Consider the following 20,222-nt stretch of genomic DNA (forward strand, 5'->3'; position numbering starts at 1 on the left):
TATTGACAAATATCCAGTGCAATTTTGCAGGGAAAATTATTTGCTTATTTAACTGAAGAATCAAATTAAATTGTTTTAAAATGCTCATCATGAGTTTCCAGAGCCCACAGTGACATCGGAAACCCCCCAATACTCTGTTTACTATCACAGAAGAATCATAAAACTAAACTTATTCTCATCGAGAAGCTTAAGACCAGTGAATTTTTGTCATTGTTGCTTAAGGAATAACCTAAAGAGTAATTTAACACCCATTGAAAATCTTGTCTTTGTTGACTCTGTGACATCACTGATGGTTGTAGTTACAGGTTAAACCAGGTAACACAGACCTGAATCTTTCAGCCAGTCAGAGTTGTCACTCTTTTAACACCTATGCCTTCAGATGCCACTAGGTTTTTGATTAGATTAAATCCATAAAAACAGTGATGCTGTGAGTATGTTGCAGCTGGCTGTCCTCCATTATGTTCTCCCTCCTGCACTGTACCTCATTGTGGGGAAAGAGTGTCAGATTCAGGGGCCCATGGGAGTGTGGCCCTGAAAGGAGATACACATAAAGCTGTTCGCACAAACGCGCGGTGCCTTTCAGTCAGGGCCGGCCCATCCGCCCGCCTCCCGTGCACAGCAGGAATGTGAAATGCACCTGAACTGGATCCCGCACGAGGAAGAATGACTGCAGAAAGTCGCCAACCCACCTGTTCCGGGACAGAAGTTTCCCTGGCAGGGCTGAGAAAAATCAGTATCCATTCATTTTACTAATCCCCCCGTCATCTGTGGCGTTGCTTAACTGAAAGCAGCTGGAGAAACCCGGACAACAATGGAGGAATGCTGCATGTCTGGTGACGACCTGGAGAGACTCAGGATACACAGAGAAATAGAGAGACAGCTACGCCGCGACAAACGAGAATCTCACCGGGAGCTGAAGTTGCTGCTTTTAGGTGAGTCCGCGCAGAGTTTTAGTAACAAACAGACTTTGAAAATAATAAAACTACCACATGTTCACCCTCTGAGTTTCTCAAAACTGGCAGTCAAAGGACAATATTATCCATAAAAACTTGGTTATTGCCTTTAACTTACAAAGTGACTCAAAACTCTTATCATAGAGGGTTGATATGGATTCATGGTCACAGCCCAGGTGAATGTAGATTAGATTTAGATTAGATTTAACTTTATTGTCACTACACATGTACAGGAACAGGGAAACGAAATGCAGTTTAGCATCTAAACAGAAGTGCAAAAGCAGCAAGTGCAGGATATGGCAATAAATAAATAAAATGTTATCACTAATTATTTTTGACACGTACACACTCAGCGTTCTGTGTTGAACTCCAAAAAAAAAAAAAAAAAAAAGACAAAAAGCACTTATCACTAACTACTACAAAAACTAAACACTAACTTATAATTACTACTTATAATTACTTACTTACTAATTTATAGTCCTTTTTTTCCATATGATATTTGAATAGAAACAACTTGCCTGACTGGAATTTGATTTTATAAGCTGTATCCTACATTCTATAGTCAAAACAATTAATCAATAAATCATCAAAATGATCAGAAAATTAATTGATAATAAAAATGTTCATTAGTTGCATGTGTACTGAGTGGGACATTGCATAGCGATGCTGTGAGCGAAATGGTAGCCTGCTAACAACCTGATGTTAAGTGGGTGCGTTTACCATGTTCACCATCTTAGTTTAGTTTGTTAGCCTTAAATTTACTAACTGGCAGTGAACATGAAGTACAGCTGGGGCTCATGGGGATGTCATTAGTTTTGTTTGTGAAAGTCTTGGACAAATCAAACTTATTATCTGATGATGGCGCTTCACAGAATCATCACTAGTGTGACAGTTCATTCTGAAGGGACCATAATTCCTTAATACCAAAATTCATGGAAATCCTTCCAAAAGTTGCTGAGATGTTTCACTCAAAACCAAAAACATCTCATGTTTTTTTTCATAAGCCAGCTGCAAAATATGCTAATACATGCTAATTAGGGCAGGGGTGTCCAAACTGTTCCATAAAGAGCTGTGTGGCTGCAGGTTTTTCTTCCAACCAATGAAGAGCACACAGTTTGACCAATCAGCTGTCTGAAGACTGAGAGGGTGAGCTGACAAACTCAGAAAATAACATTACCTGGATCAGTAGATCTAAAGGCTTTGATTTGAGTGTCTAGTTGCACTGTTCCTTTAAAGTAGTTGCAGGTTGCTGTTTGCATTCTTCAAATAGCTGGTGAAACCCTGATGAGTCAGTGGCTTGATAAAATTCATAGTTTTCCTCATTCACATCAGCTAGATTGCTGCATGCTCTCATAAGAGTAGAGCTCCCATATCATAGACGTCCTTCTCTCAAGACATTAGGGTCTTCAATAATAATGCGTCACTGTAAGAGTTAGGTCAACACAATATTCACAGGCTGTTTATTTTTATTTTTAATTTTGATTTTATTTCTTTGCTGCTGTCTGATCTCTTAACATGCAAAAACAAAGTCAGTTGTATTATAAGAGCAGAACTTAAAAAACAAAAACAAGAACAAAGTGTCACAGCGCAGAGTGACATTTTGACAATCATGAAGAACACATCAGGAAATATATTACAGCTCATAATAGCTTCAGAAGAGACCTGTTTTCTTCCCAGAAACTATCATAACAGCCCACTTATAAAAGCTGGAGTGTTGGAAACAATATATTAGACATGAAGGACTTAGTTTAAAGGTCAGTGCTACTTTAAACTTCAACTTGAGTTAGCCTGGAGAACAATATCCTCCTGTAAAGGTCAGTCTAATGGTTAACATTTTTAGGCATTTTAGGTGGTTAGCTGACACCCTTATCGAGAGTAATTTACGACCAGCGGGCATGAAGCAGTTCACTGTTCCACTCAAGGACACATGGCTGTTGATAGACACGTTGACTTTCATGGATCAAATGTAAACCTTCAGTGTCCCCTATCAAAGTAAAGAATGCAACACATGCGTTATTATCTTGTGGCCACACATTTTTTTTTTTTAATCCAAAGTCACCAGAGGGGCTCCGTACTGTTTGTGTAAGTGCGCATACACAGTAATGAAAATAATTAATAAACAATAAAAATAAAACGTTAGAAATTGGGGTGGTTTAAAATTATTACAACCTGTGAAACTTTAACTTGTGAGAATATTCTTGCACTCTAAAGAATGCTGCCCTTTTGTTGTGCTGTTGTCGAAATCCTGTTTAGCTGCTGCTGATTGATGTTTTTTTAATTATATATATATATATATATATATATATATATATATATATATATATATAGAGAGAGAGAGAGAGAGAGAGAGAGAGAGAGAGAGAGAGAACAGGTCACAGATGTCCTACTTCTGGTTGTGGCGTTGCTTTGATCTTATTCCATTTTTCATCCTTCGGTCTCCTTCATCTCACTTGCATAGGGACTGGTGAAAGTGGGAAGAGCACTTTCATCAAACAGATGAGGATCATCCATGGCAGCGGATACAGTGAAGCTGACAGGAAAGGTTTCACTCGGCTGGTGTTTCAGAACATCGTCACAGCCATTCAGGCACTGATCGAAGCCATGAAGACTCTACAGATCGACTACATCGATGACCAGAACGTTGTGAGAAACTGTACATGTTTTTAAAAAAGACAGTGTCAATGTCTTCAGAAGCATTTTATTTTAGTAGTTGAGGTTTACCGTGGTCACCATCTTAGTTTTGCATGTTAGGAAGTTTTGAACGAACTGAAATTTTGACCTGATGATGGTGCTGGATAAGAAGTTTAGAAATTACCTAAGTGATTACAGTGAATCCTGAGGGGAACATGAATGTCTTTACCAATTGTTACTGTCCAATAGCTGTTGAGACATTTTACTTAGAACTATAAATGTCAGCCTCATGTTAGCACTGGAGGAAAAGCCAGGGAATCGCCAAAGTCATCAGGGTTCATCATCTGGGGACAATGAATGTCTGTAAAAAAATTCATAGCAATACATTCAGTAGTTGAGTTGATTGTCTGGACCAACATGGTGGACTGAACAACCTAACGACTGATCTTGCCATCCAAAGACTCTTTTACAGCTCTCATCTTCCTAAATGTCTATTTATAGGTCAGTCAAAAATACAGAGATTATGTATGGAGAAAAAAAAAATCACCTGTGAATGTTGTATGTTTCAGAGCCACGCAGAGAAGCTGAGCAAAGTGGAGGCAGACCAGGTGTCCACTCTGGAGGTCTGGCAGGTGGATGCCATTAAAAGAGTGTGGAATGACCACGGTATTCAAAGGTGCTATGACCGCAGGAGGGAATTCCAGTTATCTGACTCTGCCAAATAGTAAGACCTTCATATAATTCATATCAGATCATTTACATAAATCTAATGCTCTCCCAGAGAACCGAAGCTTTGTGCTTTATTTTTTGCATTCATAAACTCAAATATAAGAGTATGGCTTCATGCCAATAAATGTTAGATGTAAATGTGCATAGAACAAGTGCAGTTGATCTGAATGTTTGTGTCAGGATATTAAACTGGATGCACTGTTGTTAACTTTTCAGTTACCTGAGTGACTTGGACAGAATCACAGCATCGTTTTACATCCCAACCCTGCAGGACATCTTGAGAGTCAGGGTCCCCACCACAGGCATCATAGAGTATCCCTTTGACCTTTCAAAAGTTATCTTCAGGTAGGGTTTTTTTTACTCTATTACCTGCCACAGCAAAAATATAAATAAAATTTAAATATTTATTAAAATGTGATGGATTTTCCTATTAAAACAACAAGTCTCTGATGCTGTTTTGAAACTCATCTGATGAAATCTGAGGATTTGGTGTCATTATTTGACACTATAACAAATTCAGAGAGTGAATCTGTGAAAGCAGTAGTTCGACATTTTGGGAAATACACTCATTTGCTTCCTCCTGCTGAGTTAGATGGGAAGATTGATCACTCTGTCATTACACTGTGAAGGTACAGCCTGCAGCGGATTGTCTTAGCACAGAGACATCACCTCTAAAGCTCACTAATCAAGACACTCTATATGTGTATATAGACAGAAAAGCTGTAGTTTTTTCCGGGGAGTTGCTGTACAACCCAACTTTTTGTGTAAATTGGAAAAAAGAAATGTATTAATTAGGGATTTTTAAAGATCCCAGACAGATTTAGTTTTTTGCCTTTGGACAGAGCCAAGCTATATAGTACAGCAATATAATGAACTATTCCTTTAATAATATAGGAGCTTTTATATTTTACCTAGGATGGTGGATGTGGGTGGTCAGCGTTCAGAGAGGAAGAAGTGGATTCACTGTTTTGAGAACGTCACCTCCATCATATTCCTTGCGGCCCTCAGCGAATACGATCAAGTCCTTTATGAGAGCGAGAATGATGTAAGCCCAAAAGCCATTCAGTCTGTTGTGCTTCAAAATTATGATTTTATTCTAGATTTCTTGTTCCTTGGCTATAGTTGCTGTCCAAAAGTCTTCCTTCATATATGCCCATGAAATTTGCATTGTCCGATCAGGTCACACTTTTCTGTTGTCTGAGATTATCTTCCCCCTTTCTTCAGAATCGACTGAAAGAGAGCATCGCCTTGTTCAAGACGATCCTCTCATACCCTTGGTTCCAGGAGTCCTCCACCATCCTCTTCCTGAACAAAACAGACCTGCTAAATGAGAAAATCTTACATTCTCCTTTGGCAACCTACTTCCCAGCCTACAGTGGTAAGGCATGCTCTTCTCTTTTTGTTGTACATGTGTGAAAACAACATTTATAGCTACAGTATGTCTGAAACCACTGACTACGATTTAGTGCGGTGTAATCACTGTAAACTGAATGTTTTTGTGTTTTGGATTGTTGGTCAGACAAAACATCTAAAGATGTCATGTTGATTTCAGAGAAGCACGATTGCAACAAATACTCGATAATGTGATTGTCAGATTAATCAATAATGAATATACATGTTGCAGTACTAATTGTGATTGTAAATTCCTAGACCATGACACTCTATTTTCTGGTAACAACCATCTGAAATCTCTCTTTACTGGTCTCCATAGAGTAAGCCTATCATTGACTACTTTGGGAGTAGTCAATGAGTGAACAAGGGTGTGATTTCAAACATCGCCCATGTCTTAAACGATCTCTTGGAGTGTAATTTCCTCTAAATACACAAATTCACTTGGATTTTGACCACTTTCGCCCCCACAGGTCCTCCGGGTGATGCTGAATCTGCAAAAAAGTTCATCTTGCAAATGTACGTTGAGCAGCACAGCGGGCATCATAAACCCCTTTACACACACTACACCTGCGCCACGGACACCGAGAACATCCGGGTTGTCTTCAGAGCCGTCAAAGACACGCTCTTCAGAGATAACCTTGAAAAGTTCAACCTCGAATGAGGGCGGTTGTAGGACCAAGAGATGGTTTCACCTTTAGGAACAGGAAAGACAGTTACAGTCGTGTTGTAACACTTTTATGGACATTTTATCTGCTATGTGCTGTCGGCCCTCAGATAGGTAAGGCACCTTTATCTCAGTACTGTAAAACGCAGACAGTATGTGCCATTTTTTTACAACACAGTTCATCATATGCAAATGTTAAAAAAAGCATATTTTCTATTGCTACAAGAGGAAATGGACAACTGTCAGTTAATCTTTATACTGCACTGTTACAGACAGTTTCCCTTGCTAACATCACTGTTTGAGAATCGACAAATAGTATCAAACTGGTTTGACAAAATCTTATCTTGCAAAAATGCAACCTACCCTGCCTTACAGCTCTGGAGAGAGGAAGTAAAGGATAGCTTACAGGGAAGTAGAGTCTTAGTTTAAATGTATGCTAATGATTTTATGTGCAGTAACATCCATGTAGCCTATGAAATTATTTTTTTCGCTCATTTTCACTAAATATAGATATTAAAATCACACATATGTGTTTTTAAACTAAATGAATTCTGCACTGTTCCTTACCTTTCTTGTCACTTTGCACAGAACATTATTTTGACATTGACATGAAATAATATAAATATGAGAAGGAAAACATGCAGGAATGTATGATCCAGCTCATGGATCAAAGGCTGTTTTTGGACACCCCTCCTGCATGCTTGAGCTCCAGGCGTGGCCACGCTGATTGGCATGCTGTGGTAACAACCTTTGTACCAAATAATGGTCAACAATGTGCAAAGGTCTGACAGGCTGGTTTCTGTCTTCCTGTCTAACCGTTGGGACTGAACAGTGGTAAGTGAAAAGGGGCATTCAGCGAGGTTAGACCTGCAGAGAGAACAATGCCTGTTTCCACACGGAAGCAGAGTCTGTCTAGGTACTATTGATTTTATCTGTTTTGTGGCTGTAGTTTGTTTGTTCAAGGGTTGAAAAGTTCAGTGCTAATGCAGGATATAAAGAACACATTTGAAGTTGCCTTAAAAACAGTAGAAGGGTAAGCGTCAGATATTTACTTTGGATCAGTTACTATTTTCTTACCAGCATGTGGTTAAGTGTGTGAATAGTATCAGCGCATAAAGCTGACAGTGTTCTCATTAGGGCCCGAACTGTAACTGAAGGGATTATTATTCTTATCCTCTTTTATTTTTCTTCCGCCACTTTGTTGGCTAATTTGACCCCCTGAAAGTGCTCAGAAAGTCACCAAACTTTGCCTAAAATTGTCCCACGACAAAAATTCTTGTTTGACACTGTCCGTGCGACTGGGCGCGGCCAAACGGCTCTGCTGTGCCCCCTAGAATGTGAAAATATTCACCGTAAGACCTACGTACTATCGGTACACAGATGCATCATATCGAAACGAGAAAAAAAGCCTCTAGGAGAAAAATTTCACGATGTAAAGGAAATCGGCCATTTTGGAAAGACTGCACCATATTGCCTTTCGTACTCGCTGTACATTGACAAACTCCTCCTAGGGGAATTGTCCGATTGCGCTGAATTTTGGTCAGATTGCTCAGAAGGCATTAGGGACAAAAAGTTATCAAATGTTTTGACGTGGGTTACACGGTCTGCCCGTGGCGCCACCATGAAAATGACAAAAAATAAAAATGACTTTTTTTGGCCGATTTTGACGCCTTACTATACTATGACCATTTTTATGACATTTTGAGGTGAAAATAAAAAATGGCTTTTTTTGGCCGATTTTGACGCCTTACTATACTATGACCATTTTTATGACATTTTGAAGCTAAAAAAAAATTTGACTTTTTTTGACCGATTTTGACGCCTTACTATACTATGACCATTTTTATGACATTTTGAGTCCGTTTTAAAAAATTACTTTTTTTGGCCGATTCTGACGCCTTACTATAGTATGATGTTTTTATGACATTTTGAGGTCAAAAAAAATTTTGACTTTTTTTGGCCGATTTTGACGCCTTACTATAGTATGATCTTTTTTATGACATTTTGAGGTCAAAAAAAATTTTGACTTTTTTTGTCCGATTTTGACGCCTTACTATAGTATGACGTTTTTTATGACATTTTGAGGTCAAAAAAAATTTTGACTTTTTTTGACCGATTTTGACGCCTTACTATAGTATGACGTTTTTTATGACATTTTGAGGTCAAAAATATTTTTGACTTTTATTGACCGATTTTGACGCCTTACTATACTATGACGTTTTTTATGACTTTTGGAGGTCAAAAAAATTTTGACTTTTTTTGTCCAATTTCGACGCCTTACTATACTATGACGTTTTTTATGACATTTTGAGGTCGAAAAAAATTTTTACTTTTTTTGCCCGAAAAAAATGCCATACTATACTATGACGTTTTTTATGACATTTTGAGGTCAAAAATTTTTGTGACTTTTTTTGGCCGATTTTGACGCCTTACTATACTATGACGTTTTTTTATGACATTTTGAGGTCAAAATTTTTTTTGACTTTTTTTGTCCGAAAAAAACGTCATACTATACTATGACGTTTTTTATGACATTTTGAGGTCAAAAACTTTTTTGACTTTTTTTGGCCAATTTTGACGCCTAACTATACTATAACATTTTTTATGACATTTTGAGGTCAAAAATTTTTTTGACTTTTTTTGGCCAATTCTGACGCCTAACTATACTATGACGTTTTTTATGACATTTTGAGGTCAAAAAAAATTGTGACTTTTTTTGGCCGAAAAAAACGACATACTATACTATGACGTTTTTTATGACATTTTCAGGTCAAAAAAATTTTTGACTTTTTTGTCCGATTTTGACGCCTTACTATAGTATGACGTTTTTTTATGACATTTTGAGGTCAAAAAAAATTTTGACTTTTTTTGGCCGATTTTGACGCCTTACTATAGTATGATCTTTTTTATGACATTTTGAGGTCAAAAAAAATTTTGACTTTTTTTGTCCGATTTTGACGCCTTACTATAGTATGATGTTTTTTATGACATTTTGAGGTCAAAAAAAATTTTGACTTTTTTTGACCGATTTTGACGCCTTACTATAGTATGACGTTTTTTATGACATTTTGAGGTCAAAAAAATTTTTGACTTTTATTGACCGATTTTGACGCCTTACTATAGTATGACTTTTTTATGACTTTTTTTGGCCGAAAAAAACGCCATACTATACTATGACGTTTTTTATGACATTTTGAGGTTAAAATTTTTTTTTTACTTTTTTTGCCCGATTTTGACGCCTTACTATACTATGACGTTTTTTATGACTTTTGGAGGTCAAAAAAATTTTGACTTTTTTTGTCCAATTTCGACGCCTTACTATACTATGACGTTTTTTATGACATTTTGAGGTCGAAAAAATTTTTTACTTTTTTTGCCCGAAAAAAATGCCATACTATACTATGACGTTTTTTATGACATTTTGAGGTCAAAAATTTTTGTGACTTTTTTTGGCCGATTTTGACGCCTTACTATACTATGACGTTTTTTATGACATTTTGAGGTCAAAATTTTTTTTGACTTTTTTTGTCCGAAAAAAACGTCATACTATACTATGACGTTTTTTATGACATTTTGAGGTCAAAAACTTTTTTGACTTTTTTTGGCCAATTTTGACGCCTTACTATACTATAACATTTTTTATGACAATTTGAGGTCAAAAATTTTTTTGACTTTTTTTGGCCAATTCTGACGCCTAACTATACTATGACGTTTTTTATGACATTTTGAGGTCAAAAAAAATTGTGACTTTTTTTGGCCGAAAAAAACGACATACTATACTATGACGTTTTTTATGACATTTTCAGGTCAAAAAAATTTTTGACTTTTTTTTGGCCGAAAAAAACGACATACTATACTATGACGTTTTTTATGACATTTGTAGGTCAAAGAAAATTTTGACTTTTTTTGGCCGATTTTGACGCCTTACTATACTATGATGTTTTTTATGACATTTTGAGGTCAAAAAAAAATTAGACTTTTTTTGGCCGAAAAAAACGACATACTATACTATGACGTTTTTTATGACATTTTGAGGTAAAAAAAAATTGTGACGTTTTTTGTCCGATTTTGACGCCTTACTATACTATGACGTTTTTTATGACATTTTGAGGTCAAAAAATTTTGAATTTTTTTTGGCCGAAAAAAACAACATACTATACTATGACGTTTTATTATGACATTTTGAGGTCAAAAAATTTTTTGACTTTTTTTGTCCAATTTTGACGCCTTACTATACTATGATGTTTTTTATGACATTTTGAGGTGAAAAAATTTTTTGACTTTTTTTGTCCGAAAAAAACGCCTTACTATACTATGACGTTTTTTGTGATATTTTGAGGTCAAAAATTTTTTTGACTTTGTTTTTCCAAAAAAAACGTCATACTATACTATGACGTTTTTTATGACATTTTGAGGTCAAAAACTTTTTTGACTTTTTTTGGCCAATTTTGACGCCTAACTATACTATAACATTTTTTATGACATTTTGAGGTCAAAAATTTTTTTGACTTTTTTTGGCCAATTCTGACGCCTAACTATACTATGACGTTTTTTATGACATTTTGAGGTCAAAAAAAATTGTGACTTTTTTTGGCCGAAAAAAACGACATACTATACTATGACGTTTTTTATGACATTTTCAGGTCAAAAAAAATTTTGACTTTTTTGTCCGATTTTGACGCCTTACTATAGTATGACGTTTTTTTATGACATTTTGAGGTCAAAAAAAATTTTGACTTTTTTTGGCCGATTTTGACGCCTTACTATAGTATGATCTTTTTTATGACATTTTGAGGTCAAAAAAAATTTTGACTTTTTTTGTCCGATTTTGACGCCTTACTATAGTATGATGTTTTTTATGACATTTTGAGGTCAAAAAAAATTTTGACTTTTTTTGACCGATTTTGACGCCTTACTATAGTATGACGTTTTTTATGACATTTTGAGGTCAAAAAAATTTTTGACTTTTATTGACCGATTTTGACGCCTTACTATAGTATGACTTTTTTATGACTTTTTTTGGCCGAAAAAAACGCCATACTATACTATGACGTTTTTTATGACATTTTGAGGTTAAAATTTTTTTTTTACTTTTTTTGCCCGATTTTGACGCCTTACTATACTATGACGTTTTTTATGACTTTTGGAGGTCAAAAAAATTTTGACTTTTTTTGTCCAATTTCGACGCCTTACTATACTATGACGTTTTTTATGACATTTTGAGGTCGAAAAAAATTTTTACTTTTTTTGCCCGAAAAAAATGCCATACTATACTATGACGTTTTTTATGACATTTTGAGGTCAAAAATTTTTGTGACTTTTTTTGGCCGATTTTGACGCCTTACTATACTATGACGTTTTTTATGACATTTTGAGGTCAAAATTTTTTTTGACTTTTTTTGTCCGAAAAAAACGTCATACTATACTATGACGTTTTTTATGACATTTTGAGGTCAAAAACTTTTTTGACTTTTTTTGGCCAATTTTGACGCCTTACTATACTATAACATTTTTTATGACAATTTGAGGTCAAAAATTTTTTTGACTTTTTTTGGCCAATTCTGACGCCTAACTATACTATGACGTTTTTTATGACATTTTGAGGTCAAAAAAAATTGTGACTTTTTTTGGCCGAAAAAAACGACATACTATACTATGACGTTTTTTATGACATTTTCAGGTCAAAAAAATTTTTGACTTTTTTTTGGCCGAAAAAAACGACATACTATACTATGACGTTTTTTATGACATTTGTAGGTCAAAGAAAATTTTGACTTTTTTTGGCCGATTTTGACGCCTTACTATACTATGATGTTTTTTATGACATTTTGAGGTCAAAAAAAAATTAGACTTTTTTTGGCCGAAAAAAACGACATACTATACTATGACGTTTTTTATGACATTTTGAGGTAAAAAAAAATTGTGACGTTTTTTGTCCGATTTTGACGCCTTACTATACTATGACGTTTTTTATGACATTTTGAGGTCAAAAAATTTTGAATTTTTTTTGGCCGAAAAAAACAACATACTATACTATGACGTTTTATTATGACATTTTGAGGTCAAAAAATTTTTTGACTTTTTTTGTCCAATTTTGACGCCTTACTATACTATGATGTTTTTTATGACATTTTGAGGTGAAAAAATTTTTTGACTTTTTTTGTCCGAAAAAAACGCCTTACTATACTATGACGTTTTTTGTGATATTTTGAGGTCAAAAATTTTTTTGACTTTGTTTTTCCGAAAAAAACGTCATACTATACTATGACGTTTTTTATGACATTTTGAGGTCAAAAATTTTTTTGACTTTGTTTTTCCGAAAAAAACGTCATACTATACTATGACGTTTTTTATGACATTTTGAGGTGAAAAAAAATTTTGACTTTTTTTGTCCGATTTTGACGCCTTACTATACTATGACATTTTTTATGACATTTTATGGTCAAAAAAAATTTTGACTTTTTTTTTCCGAAAAAAACGTCATACTATACTATGACGTTTTTTATGACATTTTGAGGTGAAAAAAATTTTTGACTTTCTTTGGCCGATTTTGACGCCTTACTATACTATGATGTTTTTTATGACATTTTGAGGTCAAAAATTTTTTTGACTTTTTTTGTCCGAAAAAAACGACATACTATACTATGACGTTTTTATGACATTTTGAGGTCAAAAAATTTTTTGACTTTTTTTTCCCGAAAAAAACGCCATACTATACTATGACGTTTTTTATGACATTTTGAGGTCAAAAATTTTTTTGACTTTTTTTGTCCGAAAAAAACGTCATACTATTCTATGACGTTTTTTATGACATTTTGAGGTCAAAAATTTTTTTGACTTTTTTTTTCGAAAAAAACGCCATACTATACTATGACGTTTTTTATGACATTTTGAGGTCAAAAATTTTTTTGACTTTTTTTTGCCGAAAAAAACGTCATACTATACTATGACGTTTTTCATGACATTTTGAGGTGAAAAAAATTTTTGACTTTTTTTGTCCGATTTTGACGCCTTACTATACTATGACATTTTTTATGACATTTTGAGGTCAAAAATTTTTTTGACTTTTTTTGTCCGAAAAAAACGACATACTATACTATGACGTTTTTATGACATTTTGAGGTCAAAAAAATTTTTGACTTTTTTTGTCCGAAAAAAACGTCATACTATTCTATGACGTTTTTTATGACATTTTGAGGTCAAAAATTTTTTTGACTTTTTTTTTCCGAAAAAAACGCCATACTATACTATGACGTTTTTTATGACATTTTGAGGTCAAAAATTTTTTTGACTTTTTTTTCCTGAAAAAAACGCCATACTATACTATGACGTTTTTTATGAAATTTTGAGGTCAAAAAAAATTTTGACCTTTTTTGTCCGATTTTGATGCCTTACTATACTATGACGTTTTTTATGACATTTTGAGGTCAAAAAAAATTTTGACTTTTTTTGGCCGATTTTGACACCTTACTATACTATGACGTTTTTTATGACATTTTGAGGTCAAAAATTTTTTTGACTTTTTTTCCGAAAAAAACGCCATACTATACTATGACGTTTTTTATGACATTTTGAGGTCAAAAAAAAAGTTGACTTTTTTTGTCCGATTTTGACGCCTTACTATACTATGACGTTTTTTATGACATTTTGAGGTCAAAAATTTTTTGACTTTTTTTTTCTGAAAAAAACGCCATATTATACTATGACGTTTTTTATGACATTTTGAGGTCAAAAATTTTTTTGACTTTTTTTTGCCGAAAAAAACGTCATACTATTCTATGACGTTTTTTATGACATTTTGAGGTCAAAAATTTTTTTGACTTTTTTTTGCCGAAAAAAACGCCATACTATACTATGACGTTTTTTATGACATTTTGAGGTCAAAAATTTTTTTGACTTTTTTTGCCGAAAAAAACGTCATACTATACTATGACGTTTTTTATGACATTTTGAGGTCAAAAATTTTTTTGACTTTTTTTCCTGAAAAAAACGCCATACTATACTACGACGTTTTTTATGAAATTTTGAGGTCAAAAAAATTTTTGACCTTTTTTGTCCGATTTTGACGCCTTACTATACTATGACGTTTTTTATGACATTTTGAGGTCAAAAAAAATTTTGACCTTTTTTGTCCGATTTTGACGCCTTACTATACTATGACGTTTTTTATGACATTTTGAGGTCAAAAAAAATTTTGACTTTTTTTGTCCGAAAAAAACGCCATACTATACTATGACGTTTTTTATGACATTTTGAGGTCAAAAATTTTTTTGACTTTTTTTTGCCGAAAAAAACGTCATACTATACTATGACGTTTTTTATGACATTTTGAGGTGAAAAAAAATTTTGACTTTTTTTGTCCGATTTTGACGCCTTACTATTCTATGACGTTTTTTATGACATTTTGAGGTCAAAAACTTTTTTGACTTTTTTTTGCCGAAAAAAACGCCATACTATACTATGACGTTTTTTATGACATTTTGAGGTCAAAAATTTTTTTGACTTTTTTTTTCCGAAAAAAACGCCATACTATACTATGACGTTTTTTATGACATTTTGAGGTCAAAAAAATTTTTGACTTTTTTTGTCCGAAAAAAACGTCATACTATTCTATGACGTTTTTTATGACATTTTGAGGTCAAAAATTTTTTTGACTTTTTTTTTCCGAAAAAAACGCCATACTATACTATGACGTTTTTTATGACATTTTGAGGTCAAAAATTTTTTTGACTTTTTTTTCCTGAAAAAAACGCCATACTATACTATGACGTTTTTTATGAAATTTTGAGGTCAAAAAAAATTTTGACCTTTTTTGTCCGATTTTGATGCCTTACTATACTATGACGTTTTTTATGACATTTTGAGGTCAAAAAAAATTTTGACTTTTTTTGGCCGATTTTGACGCCTTACTATACTATGACGTTTTTTATGACATTTTGAGGTCAAAAATTTTTTTGACTTTTTTTCCGAAAAAAACGCCATACTATACGATGACGTTTTTTATGACATTTTGAGGTCAAAAAAAAAGTTGACTTTTTTTGTCCGATTTTGACGCCTTACTATACTATGACGTTTTTTATGACATTTTGAGGTCAAAAATTTTTTGACTTTTTTTTTCTGAAAAAAACGCCATATTATACTATGACGTTTTTTATAACATTTTGAGGTCAAAAATTTTTTTGACTTTTTTTTGCCGAAAAAAACGTCATACTATTCTATGACGTTTTTTATGACATTTTGAGGTCAAAAATTTTTTTGACTTTTTTTTGCCGAAAAAAACGCCATACTATACTATGACGTTTTTTATGACATTTTGAGGTCAAAAACTTTTTTGACTTTTTTTTGCCGAAAAAAACGCCATACTATACTATGACGTTTTTTATGACATTTTGAGGTCAAAAATTTTTTTGACTTTTTTTTTCCGAAAAAAACGCCATACTATACTATGACGTTTTTTATGACATTTTGAGGTCAAAAATTTTTTTGACTTTTTTTTGCCGAAAAAAACGTCATACTATACTATGACGTTTTTTATGACATTTTGAGGTCAAAAATTTTTTTGACTTTTTTTTTCCGAAAAAAACGCCATACTATACTATGACGTTTTTTATGACATTTTGAGATCAAAAATTTTTTTGACTTTTTTTTGCCGAAAAAAAGTCATACTATACTATGACGTTTTTTATGACATTTTGAGGTCAAAAATTTTTTTGACTTTTTTTTTCCGAAAAAAACACCATACTATACTATGACGTTTTTTATGACATTTTGAGGTCAAAAATTTTTTTGACTTTTTGTCCTGAAAAAAACGCCATACTATACTACGACGTTTTTTATGAAATTTTGAGGTCAAAAAAATTTTTGACCTTTTTTGTCCGATTTTGACGCCTTACTATACTATGACGTTTTTTATGACATTTTGAGGTCAAAAAAAATTTTGACCTTTTTTGTCCGATTTTGACGCCTTACTATACTATGACGTTTTTTATGACATTTTGAGGTCAAAAAAAATTTTGACTTTTTTTGTCCGAAAAAAACGCCATACTATACTATGACGTTTTTTATGACATTTTGAGGTCAAAAATTTTTTTGACTTTTTTTTGCCGAAAAAAACGTCATACTATACTATGACGTTTTTTATGACATTTTGAGGTGAAAAAAAATTTTGACTTTTTTTGTCCGATTTTGACGCCTTACTATTCTATGACGTTTTTTATGACATTTTGAGGTCAAAAAAATTTTTGACTTTTTTTGTCCGAAAAAAACGTCATACTATACTATGACTTTTTTTATGACATTTTGAGGTCAAAAATTTTTTTGACTTTTTTTTGCTGAAAAAATCGTCATACTATACTATGACGTTTTTTATGACATTTTGAGGTCAAAAAAAATTTTGACTTTTTTTGTCCGATTTTGACACCTTACTATACTATGACGTTTTTTATGACATTTTGAGGTCAAAAATTTTTTTGACTTTTTTTTTCCGAAAAAAACACCATACTATACTATGACGTTTTTTATGACATTTTGAGGTCAAAAATTTTTTTGACTTTTTTTTTCCGAAAAAAACGTCATACTATACTATGACGTTTTTTTATGACATTTTGAGGTCAAAAATTTTTTTGACTTTTTTTTGCCGAAAAAAACGTCATACTATACTATGACGTTTTTTATGACATTTTGAGGTCAAAAAAAATGTTGACTTTTTTTGTCCGATTTTGACACCTTACTATACTATGACGTTTTTTATGACATTTTGAGGTCAAAAATTTTTTTGACTTTTTTTTTCCGAAAAAAACACCATACTATACTATGACGTTTTTTATGACATTTTGAGGTCAAAAATTTTTTTGACTTTTTTTGTCCGATTTTGACGCCTTACTATACTATGACGTTTTTTATGACATTTTGAGGTCAAAAAAAATTTTGACTTTTTTTGTCCGAAAAAAACGCCATACTATACTATGACGTTTTTTATGATATTCTGAGGTCCAAAAATTTTTTGACTTTTTTTGGCCGATTTTTACGCCTTACTATACTATGACGTTTTTTATGACATTTTGAGGTCAAAAATGTTTTTGACTTTTTTTTTCCGAAAAAAACGCCATACTATACTATGACGTTTTTTATGACATTTTGAGGTAAAAAAAAAGTTGACTTTTTTTGTCCGATTTTGACGCCTTACTATACTATGACGTTTTTTATGACATTTTGAGGTCAAAATTTTTTTTGACTTTTTTTTGCCGAAAAAAACGTCATACTATACTATGAAGTTTTTTATGACATTTTGAGGTGAAAAAAAATTTTGACTTTTTTTGTCTGATTTTGACGCCTTACTATACTATGACGTTTTTTATGACATTTTGAGGTCAAAAAATTTTTTGACTTTTTTTGGCCGAAAAAAACGCCATACTATACTATGACGTTTTTTATGACATTTTGAGGTCAAAAATTTTTTTGACTTTTTTTTGCCGAAAAAAACGTCATACTATACTATGACGTTTTTTATGACATTTTGAGGTCAAAAATTTTTTTGACTTTTTTTTTCCGAAAAAAAAACGCCATACTATACTATGACGTTTTTTATGACATTTTGAGGTCAAAAATTTTTTTGACTTTTTTTGGCCGAAAAAAAACGTCATACTATACTATGACGTTTTTTATGACATTTTGAGGTCAAAAATTTTTTTGACTTTTTTTTCCGAAAAAAACGTCATACTATACTATGACGTTTTTTGTCCGAAAAATTTTATGACATTTTGAGGTCAAAAAAAATGTTGACTTTTTTTGTCCGATTTTGACACCTTACTATACTATGACGTTTTTTATGACATTCTGAGGTCAAAAATTTTTTGACTTTTTTTGGCCGATTTTTACGCCTTACTATACTATGACGTTTTTTATGACATTTTGAGGTCAAAAATTTTTTTGACTTTTTTTTCCCGAAAAAAACGCCATACTATACTATGACGTTTTTTATGACATTTTGAGGTCAAAAAAAAAGTTGACTTTTTTTGTCTGATTTTGACGCCTTACTATACTATGACGTTTTTTATGACATTTTGAGGTCAAAAATTTTTTTGACTTTTTTTTGCCGAAAAAAACCCCATACTATACTATGACGTTTTTTATGACATTTTGAGGTGAAAAAAATTTTTGACTTTTTTTGTCCGATTTTGACGCCTTACTATACTATGACGTTTTTTATGACATTTTGAGGTCAAAATTTTTTTTGACTTTTTTTGCCGAAAAAAACGTCATACTATACTATGACGTTTTTTATGACATTTTGAGGTGAAAAAAAATTTTGACTTTTTTTGTCCGATTTTGACGCCTTACTAAACTATGACGTTTTTTATGACATTTTGAGGTCAAAAAAATTTTTGACTTTTTTTGTCCGAAAAAACGTCATACTATACTATGACGTTTTTTTATGACATTTTGAGGTCCAAAAATTTTTTGACTTTTTTTGGCCGATTTTGACGCCTTACTATACTATGACGTTTTTTATGACATTTTGAGGTGAAAAAAAATTTTGACTTTTTTTGGCCGATTTTTACGCCTTACTATACTATGACGTTTTTTATGACATTTTGAGGTCCAAAAATTTTTTGACTTTTTTTGGCCGATTTTGACGCCTTACTATACTATGACGTTTTTTATGACATTTTGAGGTCAAAAATTTTTTTGACTTTTTTTTTCCGAAAAAAAACGCCATACTATACTATGACGTTTTTTATGACATTTTGAGGTAAAAAAAATGTTGACTTTTTTTGTCCGATTTTGACGCCTTACTATACTATGACGTTTTTTATGACATTTTGAGGTCAAAAATTTTTTTGACTTTTTTTGTCCGATTTTGACGCCTTACTATACTATGACGTTTTTTATGACATTTTGAGGTCAAAAATTTTTTTGACTTTTGCCGAAAAAAAAGTCATACTATACTATGACGTTTTTTGTCCGAAAAAAACGTCATACTATACTATGACGTTTTTTATGACATTTTGAGGTCAAAATTTTTTTTGACTTTTTTTTCCCAAAAAAAACGCCATACTATACTATGACGTTTTTTATGACATTTTGAGGTCAAAAATGTTTTTGACTTTTTTTTGCCGAAAAAAACGACATACTATACTATGACGTTTTTTATGACATTTTGAGGTGAAAAAATTTTTTTGACTTTTTTTGTCCGATTTTGACGCCTTACTATTCTATGACGTTTTTTATGACATTTTGAGGTCAAAAAATTTTTTTGACTTTTTTTGTCCGATTTTGACGCCTTACTATTCTATGACGTTTTTTATGACATTTTGAGGTCAAAAATTTTTTTGACTTTTTTTGTCCGATTTTGACGCCTTACTATACTATGACGTTTTTTATGACATTTTGAGGTCAAAAATTTTTTTGACTTTTTTTGTCCGATTTTGACGCCTTACTATACTATGACGTTTTTTATGACATTTTGAGGTCAAAAATTTTTTTGACTTTTTTTTGCCGAAAAAAACGTCATACTATACTATGACGTTTTTTATGACATTTTGAGGTCAAAAATTTGTTTCTTTTTTTGTCCGAAAAAAACGTCATACTATACTATGACGTTTTTTATGACATTTTGAGGTGAAAAAATTTTTTGACTTTTTTTTGCCGAAAAAAACGTCATACTATACTATGACGTTTTTATGACATTTTGAGGTCAAAATTTTTTTTGACTTTTTTTTTGCCGAAAAAAACATCATACTATACTATGACGTTTTTTATGACATTTTGAGGTGAAAAAAATTTTTGACTTTTTTTTGTCCGAAAAAAACGTCATACTATACTATGACGTTTTTTATGACATTTTGAGGTCA

The 20,222-nt window shown here is 32.4% G+C and overlaps 2 protein-coding genes across 2 annotated transcripts in view; both read left to right on the forward strand.

Annotated features, from left to right (window-relative positions):
- The first annotated feature begins 626 nt into the window (after positions 1-626).
- LOC121195554 (guanine nucleotide-binding protein subunit alpha-11-like) lies at positions 627-6,903 on the forward strand. The gene is made up of 7 exons (XM_041059096.1): positions 627-932; positions 3,412-3,596; positions 4,154-4,308; positions 4,530-4,658; positions 5,229-5,358; positions 5,538-5,691; positions 6,176-6,903. The coding sequence occupies exons 1-7, from the start codon at positions 812-814 to the stop codon at positions 6,364-6,366; spliced, it is 1,065 nt and encodes a 354-aa protein (XP_040915030.1). The 5' UTR covers positions 627-811; the 3' UTR covers positions 6,367-6,903.
- A 251-nt stretch (positions 6,904-7,154) lies between these two features.
- The window catches only part of prune2 (prune homolog 2 with BCH domain), a 28,111-nt gene continuing 15,043 nt past the window's right edge, over positions 7,155-20,222 (forward strand). Inside the window, exon 1 of the mRNA XM_041059351.1 lies at positions 7,155-7,203. The gene's annotated coding sequence lies outside the window, so the exon portion shown is untranslated. The remainder of the gene's footprint in view (positions 7,204-20,222) is intronic.

Source organism: Toxotes jaculatrix, chromosome 16 (assembly GCF_017976425.1).
Source record: "Toxotes jaculatrix isolate fToxJac2 chromosome 16, fToxJac2.pri, whole genome shotgun sequence".
In the NCBI taxonomy this organism is placed as follows: Eukaryota; Metazoa; Chordata; class Actinopteri; family Toxotidae; genus Toxotes; species Toxotes jaculatrix.

Coding starts and splice junctions, on each gene's coding strand:
- LOC121195554 (XM_041059096.1), top strand. CDS start 812: ATGGAGGAATGCTGCATGTCTGGTGACGACCTGGAGAGACTCAGGATA. Junction 5,359..5,537: donor TTTATGAGAGCGAGAATGAT/GTAAGCCCAAAA, acceptor CCCTTTCTTCAG/AATCGACTGAAAGAGAGCAT. Junction 5,692..6,175: donor CTACTTCCCAGCCTACAGTG/GTAAGGCATGCT, acceptor TCGCCCCCACAG/GTCCTCCGGGTGATGCTGAA.